The sequence below is a fragment of the Glandiceps talaboti genome, chromosome 21, assembly GCF_964340395.1.
Source record: "Glandiceps talaboti chromosome 21, keGlaTala1.1, whole genome shotgun sequence".
NCBI lineage: Eukaryota > Metazoa > Hemichordata > Enteropneusta > Spengelidae > Glandiceps > Glandiceps talaboti.
In genome coordinates, this window is record NC_135569.1 from 5383240 (window position 1) to 5409039 (window position 25800).

General features: G+C 36.6%; 1 protein-coding gene across 2 annotated transcripts in view; it reads right to left on the reverse strand.

Annotated features, from left to right (window-relative positions):
• Nucleotides 1–2844: 2844 nt before the first annotated feature.
• The window catches only part of LOC144451412 (uncharacterized), a 35392-nt gene continuing 12436 nt past the window's right edge, over nt 2845–25800 (reverse strand). The window contains exons 8-15 of one of the 2 annotated variants that reach the window (XM_078142245.1): nt 25541–25641; nt 21899–22156; nt 19746–19865; nt 18388–18853; nt 13903–15651; nt 8316–8961; nt 7891–8081; nt 2845–7481 (exon numbers count right to left, since the gene is read on the reverse strand). In XM_078142245.1, coding sequence (XP_077998371.1) covers nt 7275–7481; nt 7891–8081; nt 8316–8961; nt 13903–15651; nt 18388–18853; nt 19746–19865; nt 21899–22156; nt 25541–25641 — 3738 coding nt within the window. In that variant the 3' untranslated portion in view covers nt 2845–7274. Of the gene's footprint in view, nt 7482–7890; nt 8082–8315; nt 8962–13827; nt 15652–18387; nt 18854–19745; nt 19866–21898; nt 22157–25540; nt 25642–25800 lie in introns of both variants that reach the window. The other variant, XM_078142244.1, reaches the window with a different exon arrangement.

Sequence of the window (25800 nt, forward strand, 5' to 3'; positions counted from 1 at the left end):
TTTTATGAAATGTCTCGTCTTTTCTTCTACATCCTCGTCCGATTCGAATTGAATGCCACGGACGATAACATCGTTTTTACGGCTATATCTCTCAAGTTTTAACTGTGCGATACATCGTTCACGTCGTTCAGTTTTTAACGCTTTACTAAGTAAATATTTCTCATCATACAAGTGTTCACGACTAGCCTCTAAATCACTAACCTTGTCCTTTACACCTGTTACATCTTGAATTGCTGAATTCAGCTTTTCAGCCAACGCAGATACCTCAGCAGATAATTCTGACTTTACATTGTCAATTTTATCCGATAGAACATTATTCTGTTGTGTTAGTACAGACGCCAGTGCTTTCAATTCCGATGACAATTGTTCGAAGAAATGATCGGCACCATCATGTTGCGTAACACTTTTCCACACAGTAGCCATGCCTGCACCACGAGTCGAACTGGTCGAGGATTTCTGTCGTTGTCTCCTTCTTCCGGTTACCTGACATTTGGTTCCAAACCAAGCTTACAAGTTAAAAGCCAATAGTATACAAAATATCGTTCTATAGATTCATTGCTGAAGACAGAATAACCCAGAAAACGGGAGATTTTTGCAGAGGTCGAACAGCACACGTCCGTCTAGGCAGCCATGATATGCTAATTATAATGCTAATTATCCATAAGTCTACGCTTTCTTTTTAATATTTTTTTTTAAAAGACCAGAAAGTGTACAGGTACATACATATAATATTTTTAATCATTCCATTTCTGGCCTTATACTCAAAATAACAAATATGTGTAGACGTGTATAATGAGTTTATTAAAATATACTATAAATAAAGAAGTAAGTATGTAAATGTGACTAATAGCTAACTTGGGCCTTTATTACCTGTATGACATCATTATCATTTTCGGGTTTCACCAGAATTGTTGCCTCATGCCCCTGGTTTAAGCAAGGAATACGTTTGAGCTCGAACACGCCAAGCAGCGGAGCGCGTCATCAGCTGTCGCGAGCGCACTAAGCGTCCATTTTTGCACCATGTCTATCCGTATACTTAAGCAATAAACCACCCCCTGGGGATGGTATACCAAGAGGTTTTGACCAGTGAACGAAATATATGCACGAGCGATAGCGAGTGCATATATTGAGTTCACTGGTCAAAACCGAGTGGTATACCTTCCCCAGGGGGTGGTTTATCGCTATTATATTATACCAGTATATTGAAAATATCGGAAACAAGATAAGAACTAACGTTTTCTCGTTTCATATGCGCCTCTGTGTCTAATTTGCATAACAATAACGCTGCTTTTCAAGACAGCTGATCTTGGCCTCAATGTGAACGTCGTGCAGCGACTGGATTTATTTTATCTGCTCGTCGTTTCTAGGGATAATCTGTACATTGATCGGCTCATTAAAAGTGCACAGTGATGAATAAACAACCTGTTTGACTCAAGGTATAAACTTGAAGTGGTTTATTAAATACAGCGTGCTTCGATCGTTCCCGGCCGAATTCGCGACTCGGTGAATTGAGACGATAGGCATGGCGGCAGGTTGATATTTACAATGTATTTATATTACTGGAAGTGACGTCAGTAGATTTTCGGGTTTGAGGATTTCCCTCTCGGGTTGATGACTGATACTCTAGGACAGGATCCCAGACAAATTTCTATTTAGATTAATGGTAAGTCGGCCAGTGTAACCTCTTTCACTTGCTTCATTTTTATGACAGGACAGGACAGCTCACCAATGTTTCCACTCCAGCCGCGCCGAGGCTGGGACCGCGACCGATCTCGTGCATGCCTAGCGCCTTGACCTTAGTACATGTAGTAGGCGATGATTTGAACAAATACGCGATGACTGGGTTGCTTTCGAAATTTCCTTCATAATTTCTCATAAAATATTGTCTCATTGAGAGAAAATCCTCCTCTGACAATTCGAAGAGTTCACTATCAGTATCACGGCGGACTACAACTCAACGCTCGTAGACGAACAAAATTTGGACGCGTGCCAGCAGTGCATTATCGTACCAGCAGTGCATTATCACTCGTTTTAGACGCGCTAGCTCGATGTCTAGACCAATCAGATCCCTCGATTTCCACCATCAATATACTGGTATAATATAATTTCTTTTTTCTTTATTCTTTTTTGGAGTCTTCCATATTTACATAAACTTTTTTTCTGCGATTATTATAAAAAAATGTTTCATTTTTTTAAAAGACCAGAAAGTGTACAAGTACATACATATAATATTTTTAATCATTCCATTTCTGGCCTTATACCCAAAATAACAAAAATATGTAGGCGTGTATAATGTAGGCGTGTATATTTATTAAAATATACTATAAATAAAGAAGTAAGTATGTAAATGTGACTCATAGCTAACTTGGGCCTTTATTACCTGTATGACATCGTTATCATTTTCGAGTTTCACCAGAATTGTTGCCCCTGTTCTTTTTTAGCAAATGAGCAAATTGAGCAAATGCTGAGCTCGTGGAGGTTGAATTTTCGAATTCCAGTACTCTCATGGACGTTTGCCAAGATTCGAATCATTCGAGCTCGCGATCGCACGACAAGACAGAGAAGTAAAATCTACGGCCATTGGGGGCGCTATTCAATCGGTACACTCCTAGCGCACACACACACATTGCATACATCCACCTCTAGTGTGTCTACATTTCTGATCTGTGATTCTGCTTCACTCTTCACCATCCTAAAATGAAAAGAAAAGTGAAATCACAGCTCCACAACATAGTCACAATAAACCAGCTCCTCAGCCTCTCAACTGCACTAGCACTATTTTTGAAGAACGTTATCACTCTAATTCACATAAAAAAACCAAGACATAATTTTGTATGTGTATGGAAAGGCAGGTTTATTACCAAAAATGTTAGTTTGATTTCCATGAATCTATCAGGTGTTTAAGTTTAACAACTATTGGCTCAATAAGTCTAAAAAAAAGGGATGAAAAACTGAAAGAACAGAACTCAGGTGAACAGACGTAAAGAAATCAGTTTGAATTATGAAAACTTGATATAAATAGTATTGGCCATTGGTCTCATTCTTAGGTCATGTCAAAGGTCAAACACTACGGGAGTCATATGTCAAAGGTCAAACATTACAGGTCATGTCAAAGGTCAAACATTACAGAGTCATGTCAAATGTCAAACATTATGGGTCATATGACAAAAGTCAAACATTAAGGGGTATATGTCAAATACTGTCATTCAACCTATGTGTTCTCCATATTAGAACCACAGTCATTCAAAAATTGGTGCTTGAAGTATCAAACTCCTGTATTTGGGTAAAAAAAGGTAAACGTCCATCTACTCAGACTGTAGTAAAACTCCTCAACATTAAAGTATAATGGTGAACATAATGATTATGTGACAGGTCCATCAACTGATGTCAAAGGTCAAACATCCACAAACTGATGTTAAGGGGCAAACACCCATTTCCTCAGACGCCGAGGGCAAACTCCTCAACATCAAGACAAAATGTCAAACATAATTCTGTCACAGGTCAACCATCCACCAACTAATGTCAAAGGTCAAACATCCATGATCAAACATTATTATCCTCAATCTTTACGGTTTAAAATGAAAGAAAGTGAACTTATTGTTGCCTGAAACATAATGTCTAATAAAGATTGTGGACTAATGACATCTTGTAAGCCCATGTCTTTGTATGCAGAAGTTGAGTGACATTGGGTTTAAAGGTCAAATGGTGCTTAATTAAAGGTCACATGACTGAGTTCAAAGGTCATACAACTGTGGCTTTATGTCACATGACTGAGTTCAAAGGTCAAATATGAAACAGTATGAAAGTACACATTTTTCAATTCTGTTATTGGGTACCAAAATATACAAATACTTTACATAGCTATTCAACTATACTACACCATCAAATTGGAATTAAAATGGCTCAAATTCTGAAAAGAACTTTTTGTAAAAAAAATTGGTGAAAGTTAGGTTGTTTTCCCCTTCAAAATGTAATTGGCATGTAAGTAACGTGATGACATATCTCTATGCAAACATTTAATTAGATATACGTAAATTGGCAATTTTCTCTGTAAAATATTTGTAAATGGTATATATCTATCAGTCACGTGATAGGAAAATAGAATGACTATTTCCCTAGGGAAATAGTTCCATCAACTTTTACATGGTCATGTGACCACTGCGCGTTCACAGCAGGTCAAAATGGCAGCTTCTGACGATGTCGTCTGCCACCGCGAGTTCACAGCATGAGGTATATTATAAAACACATATTACCTGGCCGAAATAAACACCGAAATAAACATTTATGACCTACGAAAATCTAATTCTGCAAATTCCGAGTACAAAAAAAAAGAATATGTATACGCATATAATTTGCTGACATACTGTATTATTTGCATTACACATACCCCCTTCAACTTTAGCTTTTTAGAATAGTCCTACAAATAAAACACCTTAGGAAGAAACTATATCACTGGAGATAGGGGTGTTTTAGTAAGGTTTACTGTACGAATATATTAGCAGCATTTTTAATGTATAATACTGATAAATTTTTGTTTAAAAATTATAATAATTTCAACAAATGTACTCTTTCTAGAAATGAAAACATGAAAGATAGAGATGTCGAAGAAAACTGTTAGAAATAGTTTTGGTTTCAGTATTACTTTCAAACGCTCTCTATATCAAACTTATCACTTACATTATTGTATTAAACTATTCCTAATTGTTTAGGTCAAAGGTCAGAAGGGAAGTTTGGGTCAAAGGTCAACAAATGACAAAATCTGAAGCATGATTATCCATAGACATGCATCTAAGTGGACATATACCTTAAAAATACATTTGTGTACTGTTCCTGCAGTCTTGCATACAGCAATTTGCATGGAATGTTGACTAACACTGGAGAAACACAATTCTGCCTGCCATCAGTCACCAGACTGGCTTATACACAGTTCTCTTTATCTAGCTGCCAGTTTCATCCTGCAAACATCATTCTGGGACTATAATTTGTACAGTTAGTTATAGGAAGTATAAATTTGTACGCTGTACCCCCAACAACCTAGAAGTAATTTGTGTGTAGTACCCTCTAACAGCCGAAGCACAGTAACTTATATGTAGCGCCCTCTCAAGGTCTAGAGCAGCAATTTGTATATAGCGCCCTCTCAGTCTAGAGCAGTGACTTTTATGCAGCACCCTCTAACAGTCTAGGAGCAGCAATTTGTAATATCACTCTCAGTCTACCGCAGTGATTTGTATGTAGCGCCCTCAAAGTTTAGAAGCAGCCACTTGTATGTAGCTCACTCTTAAGTTTAGAAGCAATGCCCTCTGACAGTCTAGGAGCAATAATTTGAACATAGCACCCTCTAAGTTCAGAAGCAGCCATTTGTATGTAGCACTTTCTACCTGTCTTGGAGAACAGCAATTTGTATGTGCCACCCGTTAAAAGTCTAGAAGCAGCGATTTGTACATAGCGCCCTCTAAGTCTAGAAGCAGCAATTTGTACATAGCGCCCTCTAAGTTCAGAAGCAGCAATTTGTATGTTAAACAACTTTATATGTAAGCCCCCTACCCCTAACAGTCCAGCACTTAGAAAATGATATTTCCATATATGTCATGTTCAGAGTGAAATCAAGAAACACAACTTTTTTTTTTTAATTTGAGTGTAAAACTTAAATACATGAAAAAATAACTTTACTTTGTGACATTTGACAACAACAATGTTGAAAACGTTTGGCACACCTAGTAAAAATTAATCAGTGTCAAATTTTAGCATTTCTTGATGATTTATATTTAGTAACTTACTGTTGCTATGGACCACACCTAGAAACACAAACGAAAGTATACGTGATGATACACTATGAAGAAAAGATATTTTATAAAAAATATTCTCAGATACTCACTTAGCCATTTCAATGTGGAAAAATTAATATCAATCCACAGTTCATTTTGGGAATTTTTCATGAAATTTTCTGTCATCTCTGTACAGTTCATTTTGGAATTTTCATGAAATTTTTAGTAATCTCAAATTTTCACTAAGATTAACAGTCAAAAGGAGACTGGTTTTTGTACAGTATCACAAGAGAAGTTTTTAGTTACAAATTTTATTTACAAGCAAATTAGGATGTTTACTGCGGCATCTGACCTTTACATCTTAAGCTGGTCAAACTTGTACAATTATCTCACAAATACAGCCAAATCTACACTACAAGAAATATTGTGTACATTACTAGGTTAGAAAAAATCTGACACAGGTCATGGGTTAAAGTTCAAAGTGCACAGGAAGTATGAATAATATTATTGCAAACTCTGTTCCCTTTAATCCCTAAAATGACAACTTTGTACAAAATACAAAATTCTGAGTTTCAGATTTCTCAAAATTTTGTTTGACAAACTAAATTTTCTAAAAAAATACCTCCAAGAATTCAAAATTTGCATAGACTACATTGAGTATCATTGTCTCTTATTGGTTGAAGCAGCTGAGTAACAGTTTCTGTAATTGGTTGAGGCACAGTTGAGTAAGACAGTCCATTACTGGTTCAAGCACGGTTGAGCAACACAGCTTCTTATTGGCTAAAAGTCTGAGTAACGGTGACTCTGATTGGTTGAGGTGAAACTTCATAACAATGTCTGTTATTGGTTGGTTCGCAGGAGTTACAATGAATCTATATATAAAAGGAGATAGGCAAATAAAGGCACACATTTTTTCTCTCTTAAAAACAGATAACTTCGAAAATGTTCGCAGTCAAAAGTCTTGCAGATATAAGTTCATTCACAATTTCTTGATTGAAACAACTTCACCATTCTCTACACATGACTCCTATGATACATATATCCTTATTGGTTACTCATCTACAAAGATGCTGTAAATTCTACTCAGCAGCAAATAGGAAACAGTCTTTCATAAATGGTAGTTGTCTAGTATGGAGTTGTCTCAATGGTTTTCATTGGTCGGCAAACAATCCTCTTTATCAAAGTTCCCCAACAGAAGAATACAAAAACACAATTTTTATATATCTTCATTTTCATCTCTTGAAATGTTTTTTAAATCCACTTCTGGAATGCTTTCTTCTTTATCACACAATTCTTGCTATCTATTTTAACCAGTTGTAAGCCAGTAGCTGATTGGATCATATTCAGCTATCTTTAGAAGTCTTAAGGTTATCAACAAATCATGATGTCTGTTATATCCACTGTTGCCACCTTAAACCCTCCTTGGGCAACAATGAAAGCTACAAGCCCATTGGCCCATACAGAGCTATACCACAGAGTCTTGAGTTTGTCAGCAAATCAGGATGTCTGTTACAGCTCACTGTGTCGTGAGGGATTATTGATAAGGTAGTTCAGTGCTTTGTCTAAATCCCAGTTGTATCGTCTGAGAGTATTCCGACATCGTCTCTCATCACCGAGAGAATTTTGTAACAAATGATTAATTTTAATGTCCTGTACTGTGGTTTCCACATCCCAATTGTTACATTTGAGAGCTGTTACAATGTCAGAAACAGACATCTGTAAAAAAAAGAAAAGAAAAACAAGTTGGAAAATTTGAAAAAAATACACAATTTTTGATGGCAGATTTTCACCAAGTATTACTCATCAACCACAGAAAATAAATTCAAAATTTGGTGCCAGTTTGGCAACATTTCTGAGATTACAAATTTGGTGCCAATTTGGCAACATGTCTGAAGACATTTCTGAGAAATTTGTGCCAATTTGCTGATAGTTCTAAAGACTAAATCATATACTTGTATACTTGTATATGACATTATTTTGCACTTTTTTTTCTCAAATTCATTATCTTCCAGTTTTATATCACAAAGTGTCATTGCCCTCACTGAAGAAATCTAGAAAACAACATGGCCAACAACCTAACAAAATGGCCGACATTCTGACAAGATGGCCGACATCCTGGGCTTACCTTATCATTCATAGCTGTCTTGACTTGTTGCACCTCCTCACAGTTTTCTGCCCACTCCATGTCTGCCATGGCCTGTGAGCTGTGTTTTCCTGTCATGTCAAGATACCCTTCACCAGGATCTGGTTTCTCTGTCAATTTTTCGGAAGAACCGCCAGAATTGACGGAAGCTTCTGAATGAGATGGTGACACATCTGTGGAGGATACATATTATAGTGAATGTATAAATAGTTTGTACGAGAAGAACCGTGTTTACCAACAAACATTTTTTTGTGGTTCACTTATTTTTCTCAACTGTGTTAATCAGAAAAATAAACAAGGCAAATTTCTACATATTTTTTGTGCAAAAGTATATACTGAATTGAATCTAACATGCAGGATCTGTAAAACATTCTAAAACACATTAGAAATGATGCCATGTTTCTTACCATGACTATCTTGCTGCTGTGAATAAGTTCTTTTCAAAACATCTGTTAAACTCTCAGCAGGAGGAAGTTTTCCATCTAACACATCTTCCAACACATCTTCGTAACTCCTGCTTCTTTGAGGAGGAGAGCCATCTTTATTATTTTTAGAGTTTCTATTGACATCAGTGGTTTGGCTTCGGTCCCTAAACTCATCTTTGCCTGCCATGTTACTAAGAGAAGGATTTGTATGGCTTCTGGTTAACACTAAATTTCTATCAAGACTGGCAGTCTTGTGTGAGTCCTGTACATTGTCTGATTTCAACTGTCTGCGAATCTCTTCGGGTGAACTACGAATCAAATCGCCATCAGAATGTATGTCTAGCGATTCACTTTTCTGAAGGAGAAATTTTGATTTGGGATCCCAGCTGTTGCTGGATGTACTAATGAAAGGATTGGATGCCGACTGCGATGCGAGAGGCGTATCTGGCGTTCCTGGTTCCGATTCGGAAAGTTGTAATGAGCCGACTGACGATGAAGATTTAGTTGGGGATGACACGCTACTGCTGCTTTGTGACCTTGAACTTTTTCGCGATCTTCGTTTCTTGGGCCATTGTGGATTGAGAGGAATTCTTGGAGGTACTTTTGGAATGGGAATCATTTCATAATCCTGCGAATGTGAACAAAGAGAAGTATTTGTTAAATAAAACATACAAAGAATTTACCATGTACAGATAACGGAAGAGCCATAGAAAGTTACAAGAGAAAAAGTGATGATAAGAGAAGGGTACAGGCAAGCAAAAAAAGTGACACAAAGTGTGAAGGTAGACAGCAATAACGGAAAGGAAATAAAGAGAAACTTACAAAAAAGGGGGTCAGCTTATGTTGACTGCAATCGAAAGACAAAACAAAGGGACAAAAAGAGTTCATTATTTTTTTTCATTTGAGCAATTTTACAAAGTTAGTTGTAGGCACCAGATCGAAAAGGTTCAAAAAAAGGCCATGCGGAATAAAATATTTCAAAACAGAGCAACCATTTATAGAGTAACATGCCTTTACACAATCAGTGATTTACCAAAAACAGGGTAGAGTGGTCCTGCCACCCCCTATAATCAAACACTGTGGTATAACCCTATTATAAACTGAGCCGTTACATTCTTACATAGGGAAACCAGGTAGGTAAGAATAGGAGTTACAGGTTAGGATACAGGTTGGATTGTTTTCTTTTCAATGCACTGAGGATCATTTCGACATTCTAGAATGTTCTGCATGCTGTCGTTTGAAAACTCACATGCCTTCTATAAATAGACATTTAATGAGATATATTTCATGCAGGTATTCAACAGAAATCCATACAATATCTAAAAATCTGAGTTCCAACATCAACCAGATTCTGAAATTTGATGTTTGGTACTAAGGAGTGCTAAAAACAAGAAATACGGTCTGAAAGCAAGTGCTTTTCAATTCATGGTCGAATGCAAATTACCCCAATCATATTACCATTTTTGATCAAGAAGGTGCCAAATGATAGCTATTCCCAAGTGGTCTTGGTACAAGATCATTTCTAGAGATAGCAACCATTTCTGATACTAGGAGGCATTTCGTTTATTCAGAATTTTTTTGGGACACATATTTTTATTGTGGATGTTTTGAGGTGCACATTTTCTAGTAATTGGAATACAATATGCTGAAAATATGGCACCATTTTTATCAGAAATATGGCATACATATTTGTTATTGATAATGTCAGGAATAGTTGCATCAAATACAGCACATAGTAATACGAATCTCAAAGACAATACTTATACATCGTGTACATAACTCATTTCAGAATCTGGCTTTTGTAGGATAAAAATTGACAAATTGGTCATTTCACAACAATCTAACGAATATCCCATTTTAATGGTTCATGGACTCATCACAAGCTTAAATTCCTATTTCTTCCAACATCTAAATAATTTGGAAAGGATTTTTGTGGATTTAAAATACCTAGACTATTGTATAAAATCAATATGGCTGCTTTATAACAGTTTCAAGCATATCTTTGTACTTAAGTTTTGATAGTCGTCTGCTGTGTGCATCAAAAACACCTAGGCTATTGGATAAAATCAATATGGCTGCTTTTAACACATAACAGTTTCAAATCATATCTTTGAAAATTGAGCAAATATTGAATGAATAAAGACATCCTTAACACTTTTTGTTGTTGAAGTTCACATGATTGTAACGAATAAACTTGGTACATGATAGTGTCTAGAATTGATATGAAAGTTAAAACATGATAGACAAATAGGAAACCAATGTAATTTTCTACACTATTTTGTTGAATTATAGTATGAACATTGAATGGATAGTCTGGTGGTCAAAAACTAATACTGTTATACTAAAACAGTGTTTAGCCATTTCATCATGTTGACTGTAATTCACATGGTATAAAGGGGATCTATGGGATGATTCAGTCTATGGGATTTATATGGGAGTCATGTGGGAGGAGTCTCGCATGATTAGTCTGGGATATGCATGGAATTATGATTTAGGGTATGGGAGTTATGAAATGATGCAGTCTACAGGTACCACATGGCATGATTTACTATATGGGAGTCATGTGGGATGATGGAATCCTATGGAAGTAATATGGCATGCTGCAGGCTATGGAAGACGTGGGCTGATGTGGTCTATGGTACATGAGGGTGATGCAGTCTATAGGAGTCATGGGATGATGCAGCCTATGGGAATCACATGGGATGCTACAGTATGGGAATCACATGGGATGCTACAGTATGGGAATCACATGGGATGCTACAGTATGGGAATCACATGGGATGCTACAGTATGGGAGTCACATGGGATGCTGCAGACTGGATGACAAAGGGTGATGAAGTCTATGGGAGAGATATGGGATGATGCAATCTATGGTACATGAGGGTGATGCAGTCTAAGGGAGTCATGGGATGATGCAATCTATTGAGATTCATACAGGTTTATGTTGTCTATGGGAATCATGAAATGATGTAGTCTATGGGAGTCATATGGTTGTTGATGGAAATGATGATTATCAGAGAACATATCAACTACAAATACAAAAGTCAAGACCATCGATACAGTGTATTTCAGTGCTTGGTGCTGCAGTGTTTTTTGTAAGTAAAGTTCTACCACTACACTACCAGCTTCAATGCATGTGTATGATTGATTCCTCATCCAATTTACCTGTTAAAGTTGGTAGTATGACTGCATGGAAAAAGAATTAGAAGAAGAAGGATCAGTCTGGGGTTGGTGGGTGTCATTTCAACTATGCTGCAGCTAGCAAAGGGGTGACTACAGTCTGGGGTTGATTGGGTGTCATTTCAACTATGCTGCAGCTAGCAAAGGGGTGACTACAGTCTGGGGTTGATTGGGTGTCATTTCAACTATGCTGCAGCTAGCAAAGGGGTGACTACAGTCTGGGATAAGGTGCAGCTAGCAAAGGGGGGACTACAGTCTGGGGTTGATTGGGTGTCATTTCAACTATGCTGCAGCTAGCAAAGGTAGACTACAGTCTGGGATAAGGTGCAGCTAGCAAAGGTAGACTACAGTCTGGGGTTGATTGGGTGTCATTTCAACTATGCTGCAGCTAGCAAAGGTAGACTACAGTCTGGGGTTGACTGGGTGTTATTTCAACTATGTTGCAGCTAGCAAAGGGGTTGATTGGGTGTTATTTCAACTATGCTGCAGCTAGCAAAGGGTAGACTACAGTCTGGGGTTGATTGGGTGTCATTTCAACTATGCTACAGCTAGCAAAGTTAGACAACAGTCAGGGATAGGGTGTCTTTTGAACTACGCTGCAGCTAGCAAAGATAGATTACAGTCAGGGAATTGGTTGGGTGTCATTTGAATTATGATGCAGCTAGCAAAGGTAGACAACAGTCAGGGATAGGGTGCAGCTAGCAAAGGTAGACTACAGTCTGGGGTTGATTGGGAGTCATTTGAGCTATGCTGCAGCTAGCAAAGGGGTTGATTGGGTGTCATTTGAACTATGCTGCAGCCAGCAACTAAAGGTAGACTGTAGTCAGGGATAGGGTGTTTTTTGAACTATGCTGCAGCAAGCAATGGTAGACTACAGTCAGGGACTTGTTGGGCATCATTAGAATTATGCTGCAGCATGCAACAATACATTACAGTAAGAATTAGAAATGAAGTTGGTAAGTAATAATTAGTAGTAGTGGTGTCACTGCAGTGTATGTTTTTATGACGTTTGTACACATGCACTAGCATATACACAATCTCTTTTACTGCCACTTTCAAAGACACATTCCACGTTTTCAAAAAAAATATGGTAAGTAAAATCTACTCAAATAAACTTAATTCTACCAAATGTATGATGGAATAGTTGTGAAACTGTGATTTTTTTGTGAGCATTGTTCCCCTTTCTCAACAGAAGTTTTCAAAAAAATCTTGAATATTTTGAACATTTAATTTAAATCTTCCACTTTTTTAACATCAATTGTTAGTTTGATATCTTTCTGAGTTGGAAAATACATCTTCGAACTTAGAAGACATAAATACAAAACCTGTTATAATTGAAGAAGTGAAAGTTTTCCGTCAACATTTGATTAGAAGTGTGAAAATGAAGTTCAGCAATTGTATTAACGCCAGACCCCACTCCCCTTAAATGAACGAAGTTTGCTTATTGAGTTTGTGTGACAATGTGCGATTGTCCCTTACATAATTTGTGTCCACAGAACTACATGTATGACTTGCTAGAAACTTCCCTATAAAAATATAAATGTGAAATGTCTGAGAATGGCAGTAAAAAATCAAACTTATTTTAGAATTATTAATGGCAAATTAATTTTATTTGCACCACAACCATGCTATTGTTGTTGTACACTCGATTATTTCAAAGAAATGGTGGAAAATCATATTTGCTTTATGAAGTTTAGTCAGCTCATTCAAACAAAATGCTCATGGAGAAGTTGAAAAAGAGGTGAAGATTTGTATTGAGAAAGAAATGACAGCCATAGTACATGTAAATGTTTGTTAAGAGACAACAGCCATGCACCAGTAAGTACATCCATTATTTAAGGGGGCACTCTCTGTCAACATTTCATTTTTCTGTGATTCTTTATGCCGAATTTGCAAGAATTTTCCATTTGAAATAATTTTATATTTGGACTTTTACTTCAGTTAAAGTTTAAACACCTGCCACTGAGGTAAAAATATGACACTTGGACTATAGTGGCTGCCATTTTGTGTTCGGGTACAATTAATTGGATTTCAATGGCGGCCATTTTGTTTTGCAGCATAACTAAGGTTTTTCAAATTCAATATACTAGATTAAGAAGTATTGCAAAAGAAGTCCAATGTTAATAAGTTCTAGCCACTTAAGAAATTTAATCTGATAAAATCCAAATTATTTGAAATACTCTTTTTTGAACCAAAGGTACAGAGAGTGCTTGTTTGTGAGACACGACACCGCACAGCCATTTGAATAACGTACACGATGCGTCATGCATGAGATAAGTGTACGAGCTATTAGTGATGTTGGTTAGTTACTTACATGCTCAATAGGTGGTATATCTTTGTCATTATCGTCAGGTTCAGGTAATTCAGGAAGTGGTCGCGTCTTCATTACCTCTTCCGTGCTCTTCTGTCGATCTATGCCCATCTGCCTGTCTTGTCTTGTCTTGTCTTCGCCATCATCACTTGTCGTACCCACAGAACCTGTTCCCAATGCTAACGCTTCACTCACGACTGCCACGTCAGATTCTCCAATACTGCGTCTTTTGATTTTCCTCTCACCGACTGAGCGTCTTGTACGCCGGGTATGTTGCGATAAATTTTCCAGTGTAGCTGGACTGAGACTAATTTCAGACTCATCCTTTCTTCCCTGTCCTTCCGTAGATAGCCTTGCCGGTAGACTAGTTTTCCTTGGCGAGGGAACTGGAGGTGGTGATGCTTCTTTTTCGATAGGCATAGATTCAGTGGTTGTTTCTTGCTTATCGAATGTTAAGAGATTTGTTAAGTTCCTCACCGCACCTGTTCTCGATGCTGGTTTTTCAAGTTTAACACTTGTTGGCTGCTTCTTCTGTTCGAATTGTTTGATGATGTCACGAGCACTGCTTCTCACGTCATCTGTTCTGTCAAAACCATCTTCCATTTCTGGAACTTCGCTGTAAATACCTGTAGTCAAAAGTGGTTGTACGTCAAATGTTTTCTCCACTGTGACCCCACTATCTTGATCTTCTGTTTCTGATTCCAAAGATTTGATTGGCTTAGAGAGGTCAATAGTGTCTTCCCCAGATGTATCATGCAGAAGATCAGCATATTGTAACTCAGCTTCATTCTTTACCGGTGATGTCACTGTTTTACTTTCCTGTGATTGGCTAACAGATGTCTTAACAGGTGAACTACTGAACACAGGCGTTAACTCACTCATGAAGGTTGTTGATTTTTTGACAGGTGATGCCAACGGCGCCCGACCTGAAGAAGCAACTGGAATCCTTGACTTCGTTGGGGATGAAAGTGGTGTAACAGTTGGCGAGCTAACTGGTGTTCTAACGGGGGAACTTAACGGTGTTCTGGTCGGTGAACTTACAGGAGTCCTTTTTGGCGATATGGTTGGAATTTTAGACGGTGAGGCGTCACGGGGAGAATGAGATGGCAGCTTCATCGGTGCTCGTTTCACGGATCTCCGACTACTTACGAGCTCCTCATACACCTCAACACTCTTTTGTGTGATCAGTGCACGTTTAGATGCTGACCTCTGAACTTGGAACATGGACTTTTCCTCTTGTTCCTCGCTTCCATTTGTTTCAGTAACAGAACCAGCTGCTATTTGACTCTCTTGTTCCTCTTTAACACCTGACATACTGTCCATTAGCTGCAAATAATCTGTGGATTCCGTATCCGAGTCTCTTTTCCTGTATCTGTCTTGAGTTTCATTACTTCCGTTGTCATGGCTTAATGTTGAAGAAACCTCCATCTTTGCTGTTGTCGTAGCAACCGTCTCTGACACATCTGCTTTTTCTGCATCTTTTCCAGGAAGTGTGGCAATTTCAACTTCGGGTGATGAGACAGGACTGTCAGTGACATGTTTAGCATAATACTTCTTTGGATGTTCTTTGCGAAACGATCTTTTTGGTTTCTTAACTGGATTTACGGGGTGTTTCGGAATAACTTCTGGTGTTCCAGATGTTGTGGAATCCTTTCTCTCTAACTTTTTGGAGTTCTGTCTCTTCGGTGGACTCTCCAGTTTGAATGATCTTTCTGAATTACGAGGAGATTGAGGTGAGCCAGCACTAAAGGTATTCTCAAATGATGACTTGCTGTTATCCCATGCACTGAGGACATCGTCAAGAAGGGATGGTCCAAGATCAAAATGCTAAAAGAACAACAAAACAGTGATTGAGGATTTCATAACACTCAAATTTTGTAACTGCCATTGTGTATGGATTCTGTCTGTATTCTGTATGTATTCTGCATGTATTCCGTATGTACAATATTCTGTCTGTATTCTATATGTACTTTCTCTCTGTATTCTGTATGTATTCTGTATGTATTCTAGATGTACTCTCTCTGTGTTCTATATGGATTCTGTAAGGATTGTGTATGTATTCTGTCTCTGGATTCTGTCAGCATTCTGTTGTATTCTGTGTGTATTCTAATGTTCACTCTACGATCATGGTCTCTGTATTGAAACAAGTCTCGTGATGACAAAGGCATTTGAAAGGTGAAATTTCAACTTGAGCTGCATTTGACAGACAAATTTTGAAGCCTGTTTACATATGACCATTTTTATGACAAGGAATCATTTTTTTGCATTAATATGAACATTAAATTCAACAACATTGGTGATTACTTGCACCAACAGATAAACATTGCATTTGTGACATTGAATGTTGATAAGAATTAAAGCTTGATATATTTTATGTAAATTTGTTCCTAAGTTTTAAATTTTAGGAGCATTTCGCTCTCAAAATTTAAAATTCAGGAGCAAATTGATCCTTTTACTCAAAGAGTTAACTTCCTAGGCTGCACAGAAGCTTTTTAAACACAGAGATAAACACAGATTATGCCCCATTAATTATTAACATTACACAAGTCAATAAAGTATACCTTATATACGTACCAAGTGTAACGATTCCTGATATAAGCAGTCAGGGAAAAGAGGGGAAGGAAGGAATCATAGAAAGAACAAGTTAAAGGAAGAGAAACGGGAAAAAAAAGAGAATTTACATCATTAGAGGTGATAGAAATAGACTACTTTGAAGATTGGTGCACTTCATATTAAGCAAGAACGAGCTCATTATTGTTGCAACGGGGTACGAAACATTAAAGCAAAATAAAAATATCTATCAAAATAAATGTACATCTACAGTGAAAGTTACATAAATAACAACATACATACAGGTAGAAGAAGGTAAAAGACACTACAAGTATTTATTATCCTGGTAATTGAGTCTTCGGTTTTCTAAGATAGACACAAACTAAAACTATTGTTGCAACATGTTGATACAACAGTGATAAGCTATTGAATGGATATTGGTTTAATTATAGTCTCAGTAGGGAGGCGTTTCTGAAAACTAGTTTATCTAGAGTTCCATTGAACTTGCAGTGCTGTTTTGGGACTTCCAATGTTTACACTATGTTGATCACAGGGTGATTAGAATTGCACAACAGAGAAACTGTTATCACCCACTTGTGTAAGCTATCACATTGAAGAACAGCAGATTTAGTTTGCATCTATCTTAGTAAATGGAAGACTCAATTACCAGTGTTGTAACAAATATGAGGATGAGAATTTGTGTACTGACATAGGGCTTTCACAATGAACTACATGTAAAAGCACACACAATGTAACATATCACAGGGTTAACAAATGTGTAAAAGTTTATAACAATAGTGAAGAACAGTAAACAAGTACTGTACTCCTAATTCAAAGGAAGAACAGCTGAACTACACATCCTTCGCTCACATAGTGCATATAGACTGGCACAAATCTCTCTAAGGTAATCTCTTGTATTGTTTTTTGTGATAACCAATTCAAACATAAGTTAAAGTATTTTTTTCTACAAATTTCTGTATGCTATGGACTTTCAATTTAAATAGCTACTAGTTCGGCTATCTCACAAGAAACAAACTGAAGCCCACACATTACATACATTGGAGATGAAATCCATAGATGTGAGCAAGTCTACTATGCACAAAATAGAACGGTGTGTCATTCATTTAAACATGCCAAACATGCAATGTGTCCAAAACAAAGCAAAGAATTTATATTGCAAATGCAAACTTGTACTCAAAACAGTGACTCCAAGTGATAGCCACCTGATCATAGACAGCGCCCTCTAGTGTCAAACTTTCATATTGTCACAGAGATGGATTTCAACAGCCTGGTACTTTATTTTTAAGAAAGTCATATTCTCTGTAATCATTAAAGGTTATTTATCTGTGACTTTATGTCCACTGACTCACAAGAGATGCACTACAAGCCCTGATTAGAAGCACTTTCTGAAGGAATATATATATTTAAGTAATGAAAGAGGAGAAGATTATTGAAAACAGCAAATTTTTTTAAGTAAATTAAATGTGAATATGAATTTTTTTATACCCTGAGACAATCACATTTGGAAGTTATTAACATGAAATAAGTCTCAGAAATAAACTGTTTAAAGTTTTGCTGGTACTTTGTTTATGAAAACTCCAACCCATTCTCTGTTAAAATCGCTGGAAAAATCTATCGTCATGGGACAAAATTTGTAAATAGAGGTCAAATGATATCAAAATTGAATGATTTTAGAATCCAATATGGCTGTTGAAACCTGTGTTAACTCAATGGAAAAGAGATGACTGATATCCTTGAAAACAAGAGGGTGGACCCCAACATTTCTTTTATTATTTCAAAAGGATCAGAAACACGCTTGTATATGGTGAAGCTTGTAGAGATTTTAAGAATTTTGATTGTATGTGAAATTTGTCTTCCCGATGCACATTCCAACTTATTTCTACAGCACATCTGAAAATGTACCATCCTTGTATTTATAAGAGCAGCTAGAAAATTAACTATTAACACTAGAGGGCACTGTTCATATAGCATGGTCCATTAATGAGTACTTACTGTAGGACTATCAGGACAAGGAGTTGTTGGCGGTGTCAGATCATCGTCAAATATTGATGACGTAAACTGTGCAACTTCGGTATCATCTTTACGTTTCTGTGGTGCCGACTCCACGGCGGCAAAGTCTAAATTTCCATGTGGACTATCGAGCGAATTATCTGTATCATGTCCATTATCTTCCTTCGTTTTAATAGCTGCCATCTCAAGTCTGGTGGTTTCCGGGTGAATATGGGTGACTTGACTTTTTGGAAGTCGTTCTGGGCTCTGCATCCGTGGCACGTAATCATCTTTGGTTGTATCCGGCAGACTGGATTGTGAGCCTCGGCGTGGCGACCTAATTGGCACAGCTATCACATCAGGGGCTCGCATTTTACCGATTGGTAGAGTGAGAGTTCGTCGAAATGGTGACGTCTGAGTGCTGTCCATGTGGTCTAGGTTATCTTGAACTGTCTTTGGTAATAGGTGACTGGTAAAAGAAATATAAACATCTTGTAAGAATCTTTCATAGGTAACTGAGGAAATTGACGTTGCAAAATCAAGTGAATTGAACACTGGTGGCATAAAAGGTATGTGATGTTTTTGTAAGGGCTCAAAAAACCCCAATATTAAAGCTGGTGACAGGAGAACTATTTTTTTGACCAGACAGCTAGCAGTATATATATTCACTGGAAATTGTTAAAATAGCAATAATTAGACATTGTACATGTTAATTAGTGGTTGATTATATCCATTAATAGTTCAGTAAAAGGTTGAAATCATGATTGTGTTGGGGTGCTGATTTTAGGGTGTGGACCCAAAATTTGATTGGAATCTTTGTACCATATAATGTGTACAGAAAATTGTTTTTGATAATTTCATAACAATATATACATCTTATGTATATCTTTATCCATTAAGATTAGATCACTGTACACACACACACACACACACACACACACACACACACACACACACACACACACACAATTTCATACACATACACACATAGCAACATACATACACATACATACATACATACACACACACATACATACATACACACACATACATACATACATACACATACATACATACACACATACACACATACATACATACATACATACATACATACATACATACATACATACATACATACATACATACATACATACATACATACATACACATAACATCAGGATCTGTATCTGAACATCAAAGTAGACTTACTATTTGTTTTGCATAAAGGTAACATAACCAAATCTAGCTCCAATTTTGGTGAAAATTACTAATTAGCAACTGAAAACAATCATTTCAAAATTTGCCTCAGTATCTAACATATTTTGGAAATCTGTATCTCATATTAAAAGTGTACTTACTATTTCTTTTGAATAAATGTAATGTCACCAAATGTATCGTTGTCATCTATACCAATGTGAGCCAAGTGTTGCACTTCTCCTTGAGGTAAACCAATCATATCCCGGCTGATTTGGGGTCGTCTGAAACAACAACAACAACAGATAAACAATCAATACCATCGGTACCATAACAAATTGTAAGGCTGTTCTAAAAAACATACTACATGCTTTGATGATGAACTGAATTGATGAGAGTGTTGGTGGGTGAATGGATGGATGGATGGATGACATGACAATATTTAACCTTTTATTATAATATAAAGAGTGGCCATGTGAATGAGGATTGGGTATTTATTTTAGATTTTTTATTTTATAAAACAATTTTATTGTGGCTTCCTACTTGAAAAAAATCAATGTGAAATAACATATACCAAGTCTGTTTGTAAATCATTACATTGCAAAAGATTCATAAATGTGTAAAATGTACAATAACAAACTTTTTACACATTTTCATTTTAGGTTTTTTCAATTCATCGACTGACAAAACAGAAAATACTAATTACAATAGAAAATTCACATATGGACTGTGCCTCTCTTAAATGATGGTTTATATTTTGCCAGTGTTTTATTTTATCTTATTTTTTATTTTTAGTAGTTTTTGCTAAGTGTTGCATGTGATACAGAGCGTTTTTTTGCATAAGAATAGATAGAGGGAAATGTTGGAGGAGGAGGGAGGGGGAGGAGGGAGGGGATTTTTGACAGCTTTCTTTTTATACTGTACAAAGGGTGCTCTTAAAACCATGGCAACGAAACTGATAAGCATATGTCAAAACTTGCAATTTTAGTAGATTTGGGAACAGAGTGTAGTAAACTATAAGATGACAGATTGCTAGCCTCTCATTATCTGTTCATGGACCGATACACATACAGACTGTCTCCTTAATAGAGATTTATGGATTCCATCATTCCGTGACCTACATTTCCTGGGAAAGTTATTCAATCCACGGAAAGTAAACGGAGACATGACCAGTAACACCACACAAGGTTGATGATTTGTAACATTATATCGGCTGTTATATTTCCTGCAGTATACTGAAATTGGAGACATGTTTGGCAGACAGCCTTCTCTGAATTACAAAACAATTTCACACCAGACGTGAGACTCTGGTGAGGTGTGAGAAATTTGAAATAGCCACACAATAAGCAGTATGTAGTGGTGTAATTTGGGTATAACAGAAAGCAGAAATTATGCCGCTATTTGCAGAAGTTTGTGACAAGTTCAATCATTTAAGAGTGTTCCCATCAAGCTAAAATTATCACATAAGAAGCAAGACTCGGTGAGAAATTTGACATAACCATATCAAAACCAGAAATACAATTTTGTTTCAATTCCAAAAAGAAATCATATAGTTGCAATACGTTAAATCATTCAAAAATGTTCCATCTTCAAAAAACGTCTGGCAAATCTATCAATTTTTTGTTTCTATTATAATTTGACTAAGCATAAAATAAACTGAAAAATGAGAGTGCTGACAAAATTTACGAGATGAAGAAATTGTGTATTAAAATAATTTTGTTAAAATTTCACAAATTATAATTTGTACAAAAATAACATGTAAAACTAGACTGTAACTCATAAAAATTTGAAGGAAAAAAATCTGATTTGTGCTCAATAAATAAAGCCATAAAAGTGCAAAATTGTAGACTACATACATAACTAGCTTTACGTTTGTATGATGCAGTTCAAAAACCTACAACTGACATAAAATGCTAGCAATAAAAACCCTGTTGAAGACCAAACTGCTTAGAAACTCGGCATAAATTTTTAAAAGAAACTCATAAAATTGAAGAAAAAAATTATTTGCAGCAAAATTATTGAAAATTATTTAAATAAAAAGTTTGCAATTAGTCAGTGTTTGAAGTAAACGTGAAATTAGGAAAACAAAATTTGATAAAAATAATGTCTGACTAATAAAATCTAGTTCAAAGAAATAAAAAATAAAAAATTCAGACAGGTGCATTTCAGAACGAAGAGTCAGCCGAGAAGCGAAAAGAAAATTAGAATGCAGACATGCAAATTTTTGGCGGGAAAATGAGGTAAGCAGCTGACAAAAATTTCTGAGGACAAAATTTGGAGGGAAATTAAGTTGACGATAAAAATGATGAAATCTTACCCCTTTTTCTTAGATTGCTTAGCAGGAGATTTTGGCTTCTCCGCTTTCTTATAGATCCTAAACTTGGATGTCTGTTGCATTGCTTGTTGTTGTTGTTGCTGTTGTTGTTGTTGTGGGGTTGGTTTCTGTTGTGATAAGTGATGATGAAGATATTGGTTGCTTGGAGCCGATGGATCATATGCCATGGTATTATCGGAATTAAAAATACCGGTTCTTCCGCTGCCGATCACTCCCTTCCACCAGCCATCATGTGCAGACCTATAACAATGGCAGTCAGTCAGTCAAACATGTTTATTCATTCAGTTAACAACGATGTCATTTTGGACCAATCAAATTGCCGTACTATATTACATTATGGTAATTTTAAATGGGGATGTTCCATTTATGATAGCAGGGGTGGTGGGGTGGTACATGGATAGGGAGAGAAAAACAAAACAAACACAGAGAGAACAAAATTGTAAATGAAGAAAACCAACGTTATTATTCACTGAACGAACAATAATATTGACTTAGTTTAAAGTTTGTTATTTCATTCTTCATGTTTCATTTATTAGATTTTCTTATACCACCTCAGAGTAAGAACCCCTGAAAAGTTCACTTTAGGACAACACTTGAGACATACTGACTCATTAGAAATGAAAACAAAGTACAAGTAATTGAACCACATTGCTACAAGTGAAGTCATTGAAGTCTGGTTTTAAATTTAAAATCTTATACATGTATTTAGACTAGGTTTCATGACTTGAATGATAGCAATGTGTTATATTACTCAGAATTTGTTTCAATTTGTCATAATTCTTGTCTCAAATAACTGTCATTATTATCATATTGTAGCATCATTGATAAAAATAGCGCCAATGGCGTTGTAGCACAATTGTGTTTATCTACATGCCAAGCCATCCTTGCTACCTGTGCAATATGCACCATCATTTTAGAGTCGATATGTTCAGTTTTGTAGTTTCTGGGTGACTTTGTCATTTTTTGAATATTTATCTACTTGCCTAGTAGAGCTACCCCCTGTTTGTTACCTTTGCCATATACACCATCATTTGGCTGTTGCTATGGACATGGCCTTGTTGCTAGGAACCTAGGTGGCACAGTCAATAAAATTTGGAAGATAAGGCTAAGGATCCACATTATATACAAAGTCAACTTAAGGGATATAGAATTGCAAATTTTAATGTGATAAAACTTTCCACGTTACAAATTTGAAACATCTCCGATCAAATCTGCAAAATGCAAACATTTTGTCACATGGCTGGCTAAACCTACATGTGTAAATGTGCCCCTAAGTTATGACTCGGTTAATTCTAAAATACTTGTAATTATTTTTCAGGGTCACTAATTATTTTGTTTCACATGTTATACCTTGTAGGCAAACTACACTATCTTCGTGCTTCAACGGGCACATTTATATCAAGTGTTATCAATTTACATTCTTAATTTTTTGACAATTTGAATTCTGAAATAGAGTTTTACTATCTTGGCACGCCATAAAAATAACTGGTTCAATTTCTTGGTTGACCTAATTATGGGATATTGCATCGTTACTTTTCAATTTGGCAAGCTGCTTTAGAATACAGGTTTAGCTGGTCTCTGCCTGGCCAAGAATTATGACATTATGACTAACGATATCTTCAATACCCTCCATACTACAGAACACTCAGTGTTGGACAACAAGTAACGAACACATGTATGGTTTCCACATAAGTCAAGTGAAAGGGGCGGTCGCAATGAACTGTGGGTAGGAATTGTGAGATTCAAAATGGCCGATGTGTAGCATGCAACTGTACGTCTGTCAGTTGGCAGATGTATAGCAACTGTACGTCCGTCAGTTGGTAGTAAATCATCACCTGTACTCAGCCCTTGTGATGATAAGATACCCACTTAATTTGGATATTAAATACTTTGGTAGGTATATGATCGACATGGATATGTATTTGTTCGCAATTATTTAAATTATTCTTGTTTTGTTATGTTTCTGACTCGTAGTCAGCAATTGGCATGCTCCGTGGCACACCTTCAAGTAACTTTGTTGCTCACTGTCGTTCTCTGTTGTTGTAGTGCTCTGTGATCTAGCAACTTCACGAGCTCCTGTGCCCCCTCCTCCCAAGAAACATTACAGAAATGTGCTGAATCAAAGATCGTCTACAGTTGCACCTTCCCGAAAGTTTCACTGCAAACTTAAACATCACTGTGCTATGCATACTAATACAGTACAAACTAAATGTTATTGTACACTATATAACTTGTTTGTGTTATTGTAGAAAATATCTGACATAACTTGTTTGTGTTCTAAAACCACAAATTAGTTCTAATTTAGGACGGTGCCAAGCAGACACAGGCAAATCTTTCTCAATCTCTACACAAAATGCCAATCTGTAATATTCTACGTCTCTGTCAGTTTAAATTTTTCCACAGGACTGCATTATAACACGGTACTTTTCTTTCTTTACTATAACTTTCATTTCCTGCATAATTTCCTTCATTACGCACGCAACATTTCCCTAATTTAGAAACATACCACATTTATAAAACACAATGCTGAAAGCTGAATAGCTGGAATTGGAGTCAGCTGTTAGTAGTAATCTTATCAACATTAGGTTGATTTCATTCTCATTACATTGCCATGGTAACTTTGAACCTTAATTAGCTATTCTGTTCATTAATTTCCTCAGCTTGACTTCAGACAAATACATTCTTGAAGCATTTACAGTGAATAGTTGTTGGGAATTTTTTTTATACTTTTTGATAACACCTCACAACCGACACAGAATGGTTTTCATTGCGGCATTTTCAGATAATTTTTAAAATGTGTGTTTCATTACTTATTTAGTATTCATGGTCTGTTGAATTAATCATAATTTATCTAACATTGAATCAATCAATCAATGAATCAATCTCTTATATCAACTGATCAATAGTTTCAATCTATTTCTCATGTCAGACACCTTATCAAATCATTTAGTAATGAAAATTTCAAAACACTTCTTGGAAGCAAATCCAAAATTGTTGCTGATTTCAGGCTTCACTTCTAAGAAATATTTTAACTCTGTGAGTTGAAATTTTCATTATTAAGTATGAACCCAGAGTCCACGAACTTTCATTCTTGCATAATCAAATCACCTTCCGGCCATCCAGCCATCAACCCACCCCCACCCACCCACCCACCCATCTATCCATCCATTCATCCATCAACCCACCCCACCCATCCATCTATCCATCCATCCATCCATCAACCCACCCCACCCATCCATCTATCCATCCATCCATCCATCCATCCATCAACCCACCCATCCATCCATCCATCAACCCACCCATCCATCCATCTATCCATCCATCCATCAACCCACCCCACCCATCCATCTATCCATCCATCCATCCATTCACCCACCCACTCATCCATCCATCCATCCATCCATCCATCCATCCATTCACCCACCCACTCATCCATCCATCCATCCATCCATTCACCACCAAAGCATGTCATATGTTTTTAAAACAGCCTTACAATTCATTGCAAAAAAATTAAAGTTAGTTTCAACTGACAAGTGTATCACATGCCAAGTTCAGTTGACAAAGTGTATCACATGCCAAGTTCAGTTGACAAGTGTATCACATGCCAAGTTCATGTTTTCTCACCTCATTTCTAATACAGTGATGATGTCGTTTTCTTTATACGTCAAATAATCAGGTTTGGTTGTTTGGTGGTCAGTCAACGCTTTCATCAACATTGGCCTGGCCTGAAAAAGAACAAAAAAAATGAAAACATTTTAGTCTGGTATCATGACATGTTGCTTAGAACCTTCCAGACTATGGGTTTTGATGGTGTCCTCTACATAAACACAGAGGTCAAAGTTCAATCCACCTGTACAAAAGTCTTAAGTTAAAACTTGAACAAC